The sequence below is a fragment of the Rhinoraja longicauda genome, chromosome 36 (assembly GCF_053455715.1).
Source record: "Rhinoraja longicauda isolate Sanriku21f chromosome 36, sRhiLon1.1, whole genome shotgun sequence".
Classification (NCBI taxonomy): Eukaryota; Metazoa; Chordata; class Chondrichthyes; order Rajiformes; family Arhynchobatidae; genus Rhinoraja; species Rhinoraja longicauda.
Genome location: NC_135988.1, coordinates 7,733,287 through 7,751,158, shown reverse-complemented (window position 1 = coordinate 7,751,158; position 17,872 = coordinate 7,733,287). Strand labels below are relative to the sequence as shown.

General features: G+C 48.5%; 1 protein-coding gene across 2 annotated transcripts in view; it reads right to left on the bottom strand.

Moving 5' to 3' along the window:
* Positions 1-14,264, bottom strand: part of ash2l (ash2 like, histone lysine methyltransferase complex subunit) — a 38,526-nt gene extending 24,262 nt beyond the window's left edge. For both annotated transcript variants that reach the window (XM_078428747.1, XM_078428748.1), the window contains exons 1-5: positions 14,183-14,264; positions 9,197-9,260; positions 6,667-6,815; positions 4,034-4,122; positions 755-849 (exon numbers count right to left, since the gene is read on the bottom strand). In XM_078428747.1, the coding sequence (XP_078284873.1) occupies positions 755-849; positions 4,034-4,122; positions 6,667-6,815; positions 9,197-9,260; positions 14,183-14,238 (453 nt within the window). In that variant the 5' untranslated portion in view covers positions 14,239-14,264. The remainder of the gene's footprint in view (positions 1-754; positions 850-4,033; positions 4,123-6,666; positions 6,816-9,196; positions 9,261-14,182) is intronic.
* Between the last annotated feature and the right edge of the window lie 3,608 nt (positions 14,265-17,872).

Sequence of the window (17,872 nt, the reverse complement as noted above, 5' to 3'; positions counted from 1 at the left end):
ATAGTGAAGTAACTCGCATTAACGAGGACAAGTGTCCAATCAAACCGGGTGCAAATCTAACCTCAACCCCCTGACCGCCTCAAAGTCACCCAACCCTGCGTGGAACCCTGCATCCTCCAGCACCTGCAATGCCAAAAGCAAATGCTCTGCATTATAGTCTTTTTCAGAATCACCACCATTAGGAGTTCGACATCTGCATTGCGATAGATAGAAGGGAACGAGATAGATAGATTTTTGATTAGCTCAGGTGCCAGAGGTTATGGGGAGAAGGCAGGGGACTGGGGTTAGGAGGGAGAGATTGTTCAGCCATGATTGACTTATACACTTGATGGGCTGAATGGCCTAATTCTATTCCTATCGCTTATGACCTTATGAGCTGCATTGTCGGACTACACCTCAGACAGGGTGGCACGTAGAGAATCCACTGCAAGGCCTTGAGATTCATCCTGAACCATCCAACCTTCTCAAAGATTGCCCCTCACAAACGCAACTTCCTGCTTTCCCTGGTCCCTTTAAGACCGTAGCAAAGTTAAACAGCTCAAAAGAGGGAGTTGTTTCTCTGCAAACTTTGGATTCAAGAAGAGAGAACTGTGACAGGCTTTGTTTTCCTAGTTCTAGAAAGGCAAACCACTTTTGCACACGAATTAGTTAAAAATTAAAATAAAAATAGAAGACAGCAGAAATACACAGGTCAGGCAGCATCTATGGGTCGAGAGGTACTCCACAGCAGCTTCACAGCACCTGAACAGCATACCTTATCCTTTGAAAACATGGTCTTAGGATGCTCGTCCTGAGTTCGGGAACGCCAGGTCAAATTAGCGAGACCCGTGAGGCACATTTCCTTCAAATCTGCAGGGGAGGAAATAATAAACTTACATTTGTCCTGCATCTTTCACAATCTGTTCCGACACAGTCGACAGTCTCTCATAGACCCGTGAAATGCCGTCATTGTTGTAATGTAGCAAGACCCAAAAATAACTGTGCAAGGCTGATGAACAAATATTTTCCAAAATGGTCCCAGAGGAACTTTATAAGTGCATGTGACATAACAGATGGGACCTCGGTTCAATATCTTAGCTGCAAGCTGCTATCACTAACAGTGCAGCATCCCCTGAGCCCTGGTACCTCATTACAGATTCCAGATGATTAAAACTTCATATAGCATCACGCTCTATGAAGACATGCCTAGGAAATCATGGAGAAGAACTTCTTAACTCAGGCCTTTTAAGAACAAGTGTGATGTTTGGATCAATGAATTATTGATTCCCCAGCTGATGAACGTAGCCTGAGAGGGACAAGGATTTTGGTGTTGTAAGCAAACATTTTGGGTGACAATGAAATTGGACCGGCAGAGGACAGAGAAAAGCCCTTTGGCACACCACGTCTATGGTGGCCACCAAAGACCTATCCCATACTAATCCATAGGGATCTGTGCTGGGCCTGTTGAATGGTGGGAGTCGTAGGGAGTACTGATCCTTAAAAGTGACAATACAGGTAGATAATGTGATGAAGAAAGCACATGGATTATTTGCCTTCTTCAGTTGGGGTGCTTGAACAGGGAGATTATGTTCCAACAGGGAACAAGAGCAGGGAGATTATGTTCCAACTTCATAAAGGACGTCAGCTGGAGTTTTGCATGCAGTTCTGGTTGCTATAATGTAGAAAGGATGCAATAGTACAGAGGAGATTCACTAGTGTCTTGTCTGCAATGGAGCATTTCAGTTATGATTGGAGACTAGAGGATCAAGGCCCATTTTCTCTGCTAAGCAGGGGGATAAGAAGGAACTAGAATAGATAACAATATCAAGGGTATAAAGAGGGTAGACTGTGGGAAACCTTCCCTGCCCCTCCCCCTTCAGACGTAAGAGAACACAGATTTAGGGTGACGGACAAGACATTGAGTGGCACAGCTGGTAGTGACACGGGTTAGATCCTGATCTCGGGTGTTATCTGTGTGGAGTTTGCACATTCTCCCTGTGACTGCATGGGTTTCCTTCGGGTGCTCCGGTTTCCTCCCACAACCCAAAGACATGAGGGTTTGTAGGTTAATTGGCCTCTGTAAAATTGCCTCCAAGGTGCAGGGAGTGGACAAGAAAGTGGGATTACGTAGAACTAATGTGAACAGGTGGTTGATGGTCAGCATGGACACAGAGGGCCGAATGGCCTAATTCTGCTCCTATGACTTATGGGCTAATTAGATGGTTATTCTGGTCTATCCCAAACGACTGCATTGATGTATTTCCAATCATGTTAAACACCTCAGTTAGATAATCTCTTAACCATGTATATTTGAGAGGAAACAAATCCAAAATCTGCAAAATGTCCGTGTAATTTAAGCCTTTATGCTTTTCAGCTTTCACTTTTATTTTAATCCTTGAAGGCCACAGCACAGGTAAAGGTGATGAAGACATATATGGAATACTTGGCTTCACTAGCTGGAGCAGAGGGTAGATGAGAAGAGTGATCTTGGTTCCATTTTATCAAGCACTGATAAAATATTGCGCCACAGCTAAAATATTGCTTTCTGTTTTGGTCGCCTCACTTCGACAAAACTATACAGGACATTGTACTGTACAAACGCACAGGAGATTCACCAGGACGTGACTGAGCTTGGGATGTTTCAGGTGTGAGGAGAGACTGGATGGGTTGAGTTTGTTTTACCAGGAGCAGAAGCAGCCAAACGGGAAACCTGATAAAGGTATACAAAATTATCAGATATTAAAATACGAAGGTATTTATTCACAAAATGCTGGAGTAACTCAGCAGGTCAGGCAGCATCTCAGGAGAGAAGGAATGAGCGACGATTCGGGTCGAGACCCTTCTTCAGACTGAAGAACAAGGGGCCACAGTTTAAGAATAAGGGGTAGGCCATTTAGAACTGAGATGAGGAAAAACTTTTTCAGAGAGTTGTGAATCTGTGGAATTCTCTGCCTCAGAAGGCAGTGAAGGCCAATTCTCTGAATGCATTCAAGAGAGAGCTGGATAGAGCTCTTAAGGATAGCGGAGTCAGGGGGTATGGGGAGAAGGCAGGAACGGGGTACTGATTGAGAATGATCAGCCATGATCACATTGAATGGCGGTGCTGGCTCGAAGGGCCGAATGGCCTCCTCCTGCACCTATTGTCTATTGTCTATCGCCCATTCCTTCTCTCCTACGATGCTGCCTGACCTGCTGAGTTACTCCAACATTTTGTGAATAAATACCTTCGATTTGTACCAGCATCTGCAGTTATTTTCTTACACTAGATATTAAAATACAGTCGGGAGTAAGAATCCTTTCCCCATAGCAGAGATATCTGACTAGAGGGCGGCACAATGGCACAGCTGGTAGAGCTGATGCTTCACAGTTCCAACGACCCATGTTCCATCCTGACCTTCTCCAATGCCAGCACATCCATCATAATTCATCCTTGATAAATAACTAATTCAAAAGTGATGCAAGAAAGTTGTTCCGCATAAACAAGATAGTGCGAACCTATGGATATTCAAGGTTGCATGGCTCCTCCTTTGTGCTTTCTTCCCAAATAAAGCTGTTGGAGATCAATCTTGTTTATGCGGCTTTCTTGTTAGGCAATGAAGGGTAGGCAATGGAACCAAGGGGCTAGAAGGAATTAGGTAATCAACCATCAACCTCAGCAAAGGCACAAGATGTGTAATGTTTCGTCCTATGTACCTTCTCGCTCTTTAATCACTATGCTTTATAAAAAGGGCAGTAAGAAACAGGCCTTTCAGCCCACCGAGTTGGCAGCGACCAACGATCACCTCGTACACTAACACTGTCCGACACACTGGGAACAATTTCCAATTTTACCAAAGCCAATTAACCTACAAACCTGTATGTCTTTAGTGTGGGAGGTAACTGGAGCTCCTGGAGAATCCTACGCACTCACAGGGAGAACGTACAAACTCCGTACAGACAGCACCCGTACTTAGGATCGAACCCAAGTCTCTGGCACCGTAAGGCAGCAATTCTACTGCTACGCCACTGTGCCGCCCACATAACAATCAAATAAAAGGATTATTTTTTTACTTACTTGCTTGTTTTCGGAGAAAGTACGTATTCCCACTGTGGTGGCACAGGTTGCAGTGAAAAATATAGTTAGTCATGAATGGAAGGCACGAGCTGTTGAAAAGAAAAGTCAGAATTAGACAACAATTGAAAGGCAAAATACTGTAGATACAGGAAACATGAGAAAAAACAAAGTGCTAGAAATATTCAACTGGTCAAGCAGCATCTACAAAGACAATAACATGGTTAACATTTCATGTCGATGAAGCAATGAACCGGAAACATTAACTGTTTCTCTCTCACAGAAGTCACCTGACTGCGGAGTAACTCAGCATGTTCTGTTTTTAATCAGAATTAGTTACAATCCATTAATCACCGGATATTAAGAATTTCAGCATAACCTTATTTCAATCAGTGAAAATAAGATATAAAAGTGGAATGGTTACATTCCTGCTTAAAAAACGACTGCGGATATCCAGACCAGACCATCCCATTGTGAATGACTGCTCACTGAGGCTTTTCCCTGGTGGCATCAAGGCCATCCACCCTGGCCTGGATGTCTACCCTTGACCTACAACTTTAGGCTGTGCACGCCATACGCAAGAAGAAGAAGATGCTTAAAAACCTGTCATACCATCTTCTGAATTTGCATTTCTTTTTGTTTAAACATGCAAACAAAATCTGTTACTCAAAAAGTAATGTTTAAGTCGTAAACCTCAATGGGTTTTTTTCCAAAGGAGACCGACCGGTTGCTTTCCCCAATGCTGTCAATATGCAACTTTGTTCCCACAGTTACCTAGAGTAATTGCCCTCTGAAAGGACAAACAACTAGGGGAGACAGCAAATCCAATCCTGCGAGTGACAAAACCAAAACAATGGTATTTTGTTGTACCTTTGGCGGTGGAGCTTAGAAGCAACCCATGAGGTACAAACAATAAACCCTGTAAAGATTAAAGACATCAGCACAAAAAGCTGCAGTAACTCAACGGGTCAGACAGCATCTCTGGAGAAAGGGAATAGGTGACTTTTCGGGTCGAGACCCTTCTTCAGACCCTCTTAAAGGAGATAGACTCAAGGAGGATATCTGAAGAAGGGGCTCGACCCGAAACGTCACCTATTCCTTTTCTCCAGAGATGCTGTCTGACCCGCTGAGTTACTCTGGCTTTTTGCATCTATCTTGGGTTTAAACCAGCATCTGCAGTTCCTTCCTACACAAAGACATCATGTTTGTGAGCCCATCTTATGTGTATAGACCCGTTAAATCCAACGCCAACCTGAAACATCTCTGATCTGGTAATATTGATCCGATGATAATGGAGAATAAGGCAGAAGAAGGGTGAAGGGTGAAGAGGGAAGGGTGAAGGGTGAAGGGGGAAGGGTGACCAACTGAACCACCAGCTGACTGCAACCTTGGAAGAAATCTCTCGGTGGTGTTGCCATCTACTGGCCAAGATGCTGCCTATATTTCCACGACCAATGGATGACACCACTTCCACTTCCACATTGCCAAGAAAAAGAGGAAGAAAGGACAATTTGGGACAGAGGGAAAGAATTGGTTTCTATTTAAACCACCACAAACACTCTGCGTAACTTCAGCAGCTTTATTGACTCCAGAACAGTGAAATGCCATTCTGCCCAACTGTTCAATGCAAATGTTTATGTTCAACAGTTTTTCCTGCCCCTCTTGACCTAACGCAATCATCCTACCTGTGCAAGCATCACCTTCCATCTCCTTAAAACTAATATTTATCTAACTCCTTCTTAAATGCGTCTATGCAATTCACCTCAACTCTCTGCGGTAGCATCATTCATATTCCAATGTCACAGCTCATGACGTTTTCTTCCAAATACTCTTTTGTATTTGTCTGTGTTTACTTCTGCCCTGGAGCTCTGTTGTTTAGAGTTTATTGATAGAGCATGAAAACAGGTCCTACAGCCCACCGATGCCACGCTGACCATTGATCACCCGTTCACACAACCCTAACCCTTATCCCACTTTCACATCCACCCCTGCATACCACAGGCAATTTACAGAGGGCCAATTAACCTACACACCTGCATGTCTTTGGGATGTGGGGGGGGGCAACTGAAACACCCAGAGGAAGCCTACGAGATAGAGGAGGAACATGCAAACTTCACACAGGCAGCGCCCGAGATCAGGATCGATCTTGGGTCTCTAGCGCTGCGAGACAGTAGCTCTACCCATTGCACCACTGTGTTTGGCCCTGTTAAAATGATTATCTGCCCTTCAAATACTTCTGCTGTTTTAAGTTCCTCTGATCTCTTTTATGCAGAGAAAGAGACCATGTCCCTGCCCCGAAATGTAACAATTCTTCCCTAGAATGTTTTAATTTTATGGAAACGAAACATTGTAAGTGCGGCCAAACTAATGCTTGAAACTAGTTTAACAGAACTTCTCTGCTTTCAATTCTATTGTTTAGAACAAGACATTTGGTAGCAATCTTAACGAAATCTACCCACCTACAATGCAGTGAGTTCACACCATGGACGCAAATTGAAATTAATGGTTTTGATTAAGCTGATAAGAAAAGTAATGAACCAATTTAAATATGCAGTTTAAATATTTAAATAGTGGCCGCTCAGACCATACTCCTGATGCAGGGAAGAACCAAGGAGAACAAGGAGTTAATTACGTACGTTGTATCGAGGCCAAACGTGTCTGCTGAAAACCATTTCACACAGATGCCACACTGAAGCTCCACTCCACCAAGGTGCCGCACGGATTCCTCCTCCATTGCCCCTGGCTGCTGGGCGTCTGTGGCTTCAGTGCTGTCAGCGGAGACCTCCTGGAAATGTATTGTATGGGTCAATTGGATGCAGGGAACTACAGATGCTAGAATCTTAATCAAAACACAAAGTGCATTCAGTCTGAAGAATGGTCCCAGTCCAAAATGTTGCTTACCCATTCCCTCCACAGCTGCTGCCTAATCGGCTGAGTTTTGTGTGTTGCATATGTCTCAATTATTGAGTGCAGTACTTTAGACTTTAGAGATGCAGCGCGGAAACAGGCCTTTCGACCCACCAAGTCGATGCCCACCAGCGATCACCCCGTACATTAGCACCATTCTACACACTAGGACAATTTACAATTTACAAAAGCCAATTAACCTGCACGTTTAGTTTAGTTTAGAGATACAGTGCGGAAACAGGCTTTTCAGCCCACCGAGTTTATGTTGAACAGCAATCACCCTGTACACTAGCACCATTCTACACACTAGGACAATTTATAATGTAATTAACCTACCAACCTCTGTCTTTGGAGTATGGGAGGAAACAGGAGCCCCCAGAGAAAACCCACATGGTCACATGTAGAACGTACAAACTCCATACAGACAGCACCCCGTGGTCAGGATTGAACCAAGGTCTCCAGTGCTGTAAGGCAGCAACTCTCCTGCTGCACCACCCCTAATCAGTAATACGTTGCATTTCCACTTACACAAATGTGGATTTAACAAACTGAGCACCAGCAAGAGCTATTAACACCTAAGTGGGCAGTACAAAGTTCAGTGAACCTTTGCAACTTTGTCAGCACCAAAACGTGGCGGCAATTGTATACTGCCTAGCCTAGGTGAGGTCTGCTACATGATTTTACCAGGTTGTATGCAAAAAAAAAAGCATTTCACTGTACTTAGTACAAGTGACATTAAAGTATCAGCACAGTGGCGCAGCGGTAGAGTTGCTGCCTTACAGCGAATGTAGCGCCGGAGACTCAGGTTCGATCCTGACTACGGGCGCCGTCTGTACGGACTTTGTACGTTCTCCCCGTGACCTGCGTGGGTTTTCTCAGAGATCTTCGGTTTCCTCCCACACTCCAAAGACGTACAGGTTTGTAGGTTAATTGACTGGGTAATATGTAAAAATTGTCCCTAGTGGGTGTAGGATAGTGTTAGTGTGCGGGGATCGCTGGGCGGCACAGACCCGGTGGGCCGAAGGGCCTGTTTCTGCACTGTATCTCTAAATCTAAAAAAAAATCTATCATTGAATCTATCATTATCAAGGTAAACTGAGCAACGAGCAGCTCCGTTACATCCACACAACTACGCAAAGAGAGCCTTGTGCGAGAGAGTGGGTAGTCATTTTAGGACGGTGATGGTATTGTGAAGCAAGCACCTCTACTGCAGCCTCTCCATCACCTGCACACCACAGCTACAGAGATACCGTCGCTGGTCACTCTGCCAACAACTCAGGAAAGTCGTTGTCCAACTGGAAAGGGTACCGGAAAGATTTACAAGGATGTTGCCAGGGCTAGAGGGTGTGAGCCATACGGAGAGGTTGAATAGGCTGGGACTCTATTCCTTGGAGCGCAGGAGGATGAGGGGTGATCTTATTGTGTATAAAATCATGAGAGGAATAGATCGGGTAGATGCACAGAGTTTCTTGCCCAGAATAGGTGGATCACGAACCAGAGAACATAGGTTTCAGGTGAAGGGGAAAAGATTTAATAGGAATCTGAGGGGTAACTTTTTCACACAAAGGGTGGTGGGTTTATGGAACAAGCTGCCCGAGGAGGTTGTTGAGGCAAGGACTATCCCAACATTTAAGATGGACAGGACAGGTTTGGACCAAATGCAGGCAGATGGGACTAGTGCAGCTGGGACATATTGGGCGATGTGGAAAAGTTGGGCTAAAGGGCCTGTTTCCGCACTGTATCATTCTATGACTCAATCCTTTACCCGATGCAGGATCCAAGCCAGTGACCTCTAGCATACAGGTGTATGAGAACGTCCCGGCCACCAAACTCCTCTCTGAATTGTTCACCACACTTCTGTGTACATATACCACCCGTTCCTTCAATTGAATGTCAGTTTTACAGGCAAGGCCCAAATGAAGTAAAGATGTGGGGGGAAAACAGATTGTCATTACTTTCAATACACATTGTGGCAAGCCAGTTTAAGATATGTCCCAACAGATTGCTTTGTGCATTAGCTGAAAGGCAAGCAGGATGGTGATTTTACAATTTTAAAAAAGAGCCTTTCCTGAACTAACATCTTCAAAGGGCAGAATTTTGGGGTTCTTTGGAAATTAATGATGTCGAGAATCAAAGCTCAGTGATCAGGATAGTAAATCCTGTCAAAGATTACAAAAAGCACACTAACCGCTGCCAAAAGACCACTGTTCTACCTTAGGAGAGCTAGTCCCATTCACACAAAAACGCCATAATACTTACAATATCTTTACAACCAGAAGACTCTGAATCCACGTTCACAGCTACATCGGTCATTGCAGAATCGCTGGAATTAGACACATTAAAATTCAACGTAGCTGTACTTAATTCAACCAATATCATATTGAGCAGTGCAGGAAGGAACTGCAGATGCTGGTTTAAACCATAGACACAAAATGCTGGAGTGACTCAGCGGGACAAGCAGCATCTCTGGAGAGAAGGAAATGGGTGACATTTAGGTTTGAGGCCCTTCTTCAGACTGATCAGCATTTTGTGCCTATTTTCAACATAACGAGCAGCCCATTCGTACAAAAATGCTAAGAAAACGATATAATGCCCCTCCCTCAAAGCCCTCGTGCTCTACTCCCTCTGATCCTTCCCCACTCAGGTTCCTCTCCCTCCACTTTGAGGTGTTCCTCCCCCAATCAATGCGGATATGCACGGTGCCCTCCTCTGACCCCTATCCTTCTTGGCCCCCGCACTTCCCACACTACGATCCTTCCCCTCCTTTGCCCCACATGCTCCCTTCCAACCGACTGCTGATCCCATCTCCCCTCAGTTTGTCCTCTGCTGCCAACATGCTCTCCTCACCCTTTATTCCCTCCTCCCTTGCTCCAGTCTTCAACCCAAGCGACCTCTCCCCACTCGAGTTCACCTCCCACTGGCTTCCATTGCACATTGCGCTCCCCACCCTCCGACCCAGTATAGTTTAGGTTAGTTTTTTTTAGAGCAGTTTATTGTCACGTGTACCATGGTACAGTGAAAAGCTTTGCGTTGTGTGCTATCCAATCAGTGGAAAGACTATACGGCTGCAGCTCGCTGGCAGTCTGTTTGTCTTTTTTCCTTTTTTTTTTGTTTGTGCGTCGGTGTTGGGATGGTTTTTGTTTCTGTTTTTGGCTGTGTGGGTGTGGGGGGGTGGGGTGGGGCGGGGGGTGGTGGGGTGGGGGAAACCTTTCTTTTTTAGGTCTCTTCCCCGGGGCGCGGCCTTCCATCGCCCGGCGCGGCTCAGCCGCTGGACTTAACATCGCCGACGCGGCTCGGCCGCGGGACCTAACAGTGCCCGGTGCGGCGCGGCCGCGGGGCCTTCCATCGCCCGGTACGGCCGCGGGACGTTTCAGCGCTCGGTGCGGCTCGGCCACGGGGCCTTCCATCACCCGGCGCGGCTCTGCCGCGGAACGGTTCAGCGCCCGGCACGGCCGCGGGGCCTTCCATCGCCCGGCGCGGCTCGGCCGCAGGACTTAACATCGACGGCGCGGCTCGGTCGCGGGACTTAGCAGCGCCCGGTGCAGCTCTGCCGCGGGGCCTTCCATCGCCCGGCGCGGCTCGGCCGCTGGACTTAACATCGCCGGCGCTGCTCGGCCACGGGACGTTTCAGTGCCCGGTGCGGCTCGGCCGCGGGGCCTTCCATCCCCTTGCGGGGGCTGTGCGTGTCGGTCGCCTCGGTAAGGGTCAAGCTGCCTGTCCGTGGGCGTGGGGGGAAGAGAGTGGAAGTTTTGTTGCCTTCCATCACAGTGAGGGGGTGTTTGGAGTCATTGTGATGGATGTTTGTGTTGGGGTCGTGTGTCCTGTGTTCTTTTCTTTTTTGTTGTGTTCTGTGACTGCTGGAAATGTAATTTTGTTCGGTATCTCCGTACCGAATGACAATAAAGTTCTGTATTATTGTATTGTATACATGATTACAATTGAGCCATTCATGGTGTACAGATACAACATAAAGGGAATAACGTTCAGTGCAAGATAAAGTCCAATTAAATATAGTACGAGGGTCGCCAATGAGGTAGATGGTCGCTCAGGACCACGTCCTAGTTGATGATAGGATGGTCCAGTTACAGCAGGGAAGAAACTGTCACTGAATCTGGATGTATGCATTTTCATACTTTGATACCTCTTGCACGATGGGAGAGGGGAGAATGGGGAGTGACCGGGGTGAGGCTCGTCCTTGATTATGCTATTGGCCATGCCGAGGCAGAATGAAGTGTAGATGGAGTCAATGGAAGGGAGGTTGCTTTGCGTGACGGTCTGGGCTGCGTCCACAATTCTCCGCAATTTCTTGCTGCCTTGGGTGGAGCTGTTTCCAAACCAGGCTGTGAGCACCCCGGTAAAATTCTTTCCATGGCACATCTGTAGAAGGTGGTGAGAGTTGTCGGGGACATGCCAAACTTCCTAAGTCCTCTAAGGAAGTAGAGGTGCTGGTGTGCTTTTTTGGCCATTGCTTCGATATGGCTGGTCCAGGACAAGTTGCTGATTATATTCGTATATGTACCATATAAAATTCACATTGCTTCTTGTGCTCTGCTCCTTCTGACGCGTCAAACCTCATGCTCTCCTCCCCTCCTTGATCCCTGTTGCCTCTCATGCTCCCCTCCCTCTGAACCCTGACCCCTCGTACTCCGCTTCCTCAGACCCTTCCTTACCCATTTTCCCCTTCATCTGACACCTCTCCACTCGTCCTCCTTCTGACCCGACCAGTATTTTCTCGCCTTCTCTCCTTATCTCTTGTGTGCTGTTCCCTTTGACCTGATGTTTCCCCCCCACCGACCCAACCCCCTCGTGTTCCCCCTCAGTCTGACCGCCCGTGCCCTCTACATTCAAAATCCCATTGTGGGAGCCTCTGATCCCATTGCCCCTCTCTCTCTCCCCTGATGCACCCCTCAATCTGACCCATGTCCTGTCATATTCCCCTCCCTCCGTTTCGTTGGGTTGTTGTTGTTTAAATTAATTAAATTATTGCATCGTATGTGAGGCGCATTCCCAATCTCGTTGTACCCCTGTACAATGACAATAAAGATGTATTGTATATTGTATTGATGCTCCTAGGAGTCCCCTCCATATGCACCCTCTATACCCCAAATCCTGTTGCCCCACTTGCTGCCCTCTCTCATGACACTGTTGCCCCACTTGCTGCCCACTCCCATGACACTGTTGCCCCACTTGCTGCCCTCTCCCATGACACTTGCCCCACTTGCTGCCCACTCCCATGACACTGTTGCCCCACTTGCTGCCCTCTCTCATGACACTGTTGCCCCATTTGCTGCCCACTCCCATGACACTTGCCCCACTTGCTGCCCACTCCCATGACACTGTTGCCCCACTTGCTGCCCTCTCTCATGACACTGTTGCCCCATTTGCTGCCCACTCCCATGACACTTGCCCCACTTGCTGCCCACTCCCATGACACTGTTGCCCCACTTGCCGCCCTCTCTCATGCCACTGTTGCCCCACTTGCTGCCCTCTCTCATGACACTGTTGTCCCACTTGCTGCCCTCTCTCATGACACTGTTGCCCCACTTGCCGCCCTCTCTCATGACACTGTTGTCCCACTTGCTGCCCTCTCTCATGCCACTGTTGCCCCACTTGCTGCCCTCTCTCATGACACTGTTGCCCCACTTGCCGCCCTCTCCCATGACACTGTTGCCCCACTTGCTGCCCATTCTCGTGACACTGTTGCCCCACTTGCTGCCCTCTCTCATGACACTGTTGCCCCACTTGCTGCCCTCTCTCATGACACTGTTGCCCCACTTGCTGCCCTCTCCCATGCCACTGTTGCCCCACTTGCTGCCCTCTCCCATGACACTGTTGCCCCACTTGCTGCCCATTCTCGTGACACTGTTGCCCCACTTGCTGCCCTCTCTCATGACACTGTTGCCCCACTTGCTGCCCTCTCTCATGACACTGTTGCCCCACTTGCTGCCCTCTCTCATGACACTGTTGTCCCACTTGCTGCCCTCTCTCATGCCACTGTTGCCCCACTTGCTGCCCTCTCTCATGACACTGTTGCCCCACTTGCCGCCCTCTCCCATGACACTGTTGCCCCACTTGCTGCCCTCTCCCATGACACTGTTGCCCCACTTGCTGCCCATTCTCGTGACACTGTTGCCCCACTTGCTGCCCTCTCTCATGACACTGTTGCCCCTGCCTTGTCGTCTTCTTCTGGACCCTGAAACCAGTTGCCCCTTTTGCCTTGTGCTTCCTCTGACCATTTGTTGCCCCAGTCCTCCCTCCCTCTGACCCACTCCCTCTCCTCCCTCTGACCCACTCCCTCCCCTCCCTCTGACCCCCTCCCTCCCCTCCCTCTGACCCCCTCCCTCCCCTCCCTCTGACCCCCTCCCTCCCCTCCCTCTGACCCACTCCCTCCCCTCCCTCTGACCCACTCCCTCCCCTCCCTCTGACCCCCTCCCTCTGACCCCCTCCCTCCCCTCCCTCTGACCCCCTCCCTCCCCTCCCTCTGACCCCCTCCCTCCCCTCCCTCTGACCCACTCCCTCCCCTCCCTCTGACCCACTCCCTCCCCTCCCTCTGACCCCCTCCCTCCCCTCCCTCTGACCCCCTCCCTCCCCTCCCTCTGACCCCCTCCCTCCCCTCCCTCTGACCCACTCCCTCCCCTCCCTCTGACCCACTCCCTCCCCTCCCTCTGACCCCCTCCCTCTGACCCCCTCCCTCCCCTCCCTCTGACCCCCTCCCTCCCTCCCTCTGACCCACTCCCTCCCCTCCCTCTGACCCCCTCCCTCCCCTCCCTCTGACCCCCTCCCTCCCCTCCCTCTGACCCCCTCCCTCCCCTCCCTCTGACCCCCTCCCTCCCCTCCCTCTGACCCCCTCCCTCCCCTCCCTCTGACCCACTCCCTCCCCTCCCTCTGACCCCCTCCCTCCCCTCCCTCTGACCCCCTCCCTCCCCTCCCTCTGACCCCCTCCCTCCCCTCCCTCTGACCCACTCCCTCCCCTCCCTCTGACCCCCTCCCTCCCTCCCTCTGACCCCCTCCCTCCCCTCCCTCTGACCCCCTCCCTCCCCTCCCTCTGACCCACTCCCTCCCCTCCCTCTGACCCCCTCCCTCCCCTCCCTCTGACCCACTCCCTCCCCTCCCTCTGACCCACTCCCTCCCCCCCATTCATACGGCCGCCTGCTCTCCCCGCCCAACTCTCCCACACCCCGACAACACGACCACCCCCGCGTCTCGGCTTCAGCCTCCTCCTCCTCCCCATCTCCAAGCGGTTACCTGTCGCAGGCCGCGGGGGCGCCGGGCCCAGTGGGAGCCGCCTCCGTCGCCGCCATCTTGCCTGCCGTCTGTCCGCCCCGCTCCCACGTGACCGCTCCCGCCCGGCCTCTTAAAGGCGCGCTGACTCTTAAAGGGGGGGATAGTGAGCCGATCTTTTTAAAATAGAAGTGAACTCTTCCCATTGCCAAGATGGCCCAAGGGGGCAAGGGGGGCAAGGGGGGACCAAGGGGGGCAAGGGGGGACCAAGGGGCCAAGGGGGGCAAGGGGCCAAGGGGGGACCAAGGGGCCAAAGGGGGGCAAAGGGGCCAAGGGGCAAGAGGGGACCAAGGGGGGCAGGGGGACAAGAGTGTTCTATTGCCACATGTCCCAGACAGAACAATGAAACTCTTAATTGCAGCAGCACAACAGAATATGTAAACATAGCACACTGCAAACAATATAACAAACGAGAAAAAAAGTTCAGTGTGTGTTTATATATACACGTGCTCACAAATACATATATATAGATCATATATACACACACACACACATACACACAAAATAACATGTTTATCATTTGAAATTTTGTAAATATAGTAAAAGTATTGTTTTAAATCAAGTATCACAACACCAAAATTGTTACTGAGTATTTGGATTTAATATTTTTTAAAAGGGAGAGAGGACACCCACTCGTTAACATGGCACATGAATATGCACGAATACATTAACAATACAATACAAACAATACAATAACAAACAATAATAGTGCAATAATAGTCTGTGGTTCAGAGCTTATTTGAGGTTGTACTGTTTATAAATATACACACAAAAAGCTGGAGTCATTCAGCGGGTCAGACAGCATCTCTGGACAAAAGGGATAGGTGGCGTTTTGAGTTTGGACCCTTCTTCAGGCATTTCTCGACCCGAAACCACCTATTGCTTTTCTCCAGAGGTACTGTCTGACCCGTTGAATTACTCCAGCTTTTTGTGTCTACCTTCGGTTTAAACCAGCATCCGCAATTCCTTCCTCTCTCTCGTTCTATAGATAATGTTTTTGTGCACATATGTGTGCACGTGCGTGTGTGTGCATGCATGTGTGTATATATATATATATATATACATATATAGACACACACATATACACACACACACATATGTACATAGAAACAAACAAACAATAAGAGTGCAATAATAACAATCATTGTCTATGTAGTTCAGAGCTTATTTGAAGATTGGAGTGTTTAATAGCCTAATGGCTGTAGGGAAGAAGCTGTCAGACAATATTAGAAATGATTAGTTCCACAAGGCTGTTTTTAACGTCCAAATACCAAGAGCCATGGGACAATGCAGCAGCAGATCCCTTTGAACAGTTCATGTCAACATTTCACTCTCCACACGATGGCAGCAGCATCTAAAGGTACATCGCAATATATCATTGGTTTAATGGTTTATTTATTGTCATGTGTACAGAGACACAGTGAAAAGCTTGCTCTGCAAGCTATCCATCAGATCCTACTATATATGAGTACAATAGATCCTTTTCTGGAACAGCCATGTTCTACCACCATCTTACAGCTTCCAAGTCTCTGAAACCTCCAAGGAGATGTGCAGCTTCTTATATTTCTCACCTGAAGTCCTGGAGCCTTGGCAGCACTGGATCAAAGTAGTGGTGGTCATAGAAACATAGAAACATAGAAAATAGGTGCAGGAGTAGGCCATTCGGCCCTTCGAGTCTGCACCGCCGTTCAATATAATCTTGGCTGATCATCCAACTCAGTATCCCGTACCTGCCTTCTCTCCATACCCCCTGATCCCTTTAGCCACAAGGGCCACATCTAACTCCCTTTTAAATATAGCCAATGAACTGGCAACTACCTTCTGTGGCAGAGTTTGCCACAGATTCACCACTCTCTGTGTGAAAAAAAACTTTCTCATCTCAGTCCTAAAAGACTTCCCCCTTATCCTTATAAGTCCCTTGTTCTGGACTTCCCCAACATCGGGAACAATCTTCCTGCATCTAGCCTGTCCAACCCCTTAAGAATTTTGTAAGTTTCTATAAGATCCCCCCTCAATCTTCTAAATTCCAGCGAGTACAAGCCGTAGGTTAATCCAGTCTTTCTTCATATGAAAGTCCTGCCATCCCAGGAATCAATCTGGTGAACCTTCTCTGTACTCCCTCTATGGCAAGAATGTCTTTCCTCAGATTAGGAGACCAAAACTGTACGCAATACTCCAGGTGTGGTCTCACCAATGCCCTGTACAACTGCAGCAGAACCTCCCTGCTCCTGTACTCAAATCCCCTCGCTATGAATGCCAACATACCATTCGCTTTCTTCACTGCCTGCTGCACCTGCATGCCTACTTTCAATGACTGGTGTACCACGACACCCAGGTCTCGTTGCATCTCCCCTTCTCCTAATCGGCCACCATTCAGATAATAGTCTGCTTTCCTGTTCTTGCCACCAAAGTGGATAACCTCACATTTATCCACATTATACTGCATCTGCCATGCCTTTGCCCACTCACCTAACCTATCCAAGTCATGTTGCAGCCTCCTAGCATCCTCCTCACAGCGAACACTGCCCCCCAGCTTCGTGTGGCTGGCCAGCGCGATGCAGTCGGCTCTTCCACCACTGCGCCAACAGGACTGTGACTCAAGACATCATTTTCTCTCCGTCCTTCAAGAGTCAAGAGTGTTTTATTCTCGTATGTCCCAACAATGAAATGAAACTCTTACTTCCAGCAGCACAACAGTATAAGTAAACGTAGTACTCTGTTAACAATATAATTAAAAATAATTTATCTCCATACAGGACATGAAGGTTTGTACGTTAATTGGCTTCTGTGAATTGTACATTGTCCCTGGTGTGCAGGATAGTGCTAGTGTAAGGGGTGATTGCTGGTGGGCGTGGACTTGGTGGGCCAAAGAAGGGCCTGTTTCCACGTTGTATCTTTAAAAGTCGAAAGTGATAGAAATGGTACAATTACGACACGTGGACAAGTACATGGATGGGAAAGGTTTGGAGGGATGTGTAGCTCGGCACAGGCAAATGGAACGAGGTCGGTTGGGCAAATTGGTCAGCATGTATGAGTTGGGCCGAAGGACCTATTTCTGTGCTGTATGGCTCTTCAAGACCATGACTGTAATTGAGAAGCAATCTACAACTTTGAGGAAAGGCAGGGTGTAAACAGTGGACAGAGGGATCACAGGTCAGCTTTCTTTGAGACGTAGATAGTCTTTGGTGGGTTTGCAAAGAGAAACCATATCACGAAAGAGGGAATCATTCACAAGATAAGCTGACAGGGCAGAGAGGAAGTGTGGCAAGGAGATGGGTGGGAAGATGATTGATGTAGGAAGGAACTGCAGATGCTGGTTTAAACCAGAGATAGACACAAAAAGCTGGAGAAACTCAGCAGGACAGGCAGCATCTCTGGAGAGAAGGAATGGGTGAAGTCTCGGGTCGAGACCCGAAGAAGGGTCTCAACTCAAAATGTGGGTTACTCCAGCTTTTTGTGTTCTATCTTCGGAAGATGATTGATAGTAGGTGGAACCCAGGAATAAAAGATAAGATCAGGAAATATCCCGACAACTTCCATACACTCTAGTGCCCTTATCTTGTCTGAGGATGTTTTGGAGTCGGGCGGTGGGGAGGGGGGGGGGGGTGTAGATAGAAAGGCACAGTCAATGAGGGAGAAATATACTAGCCCTCC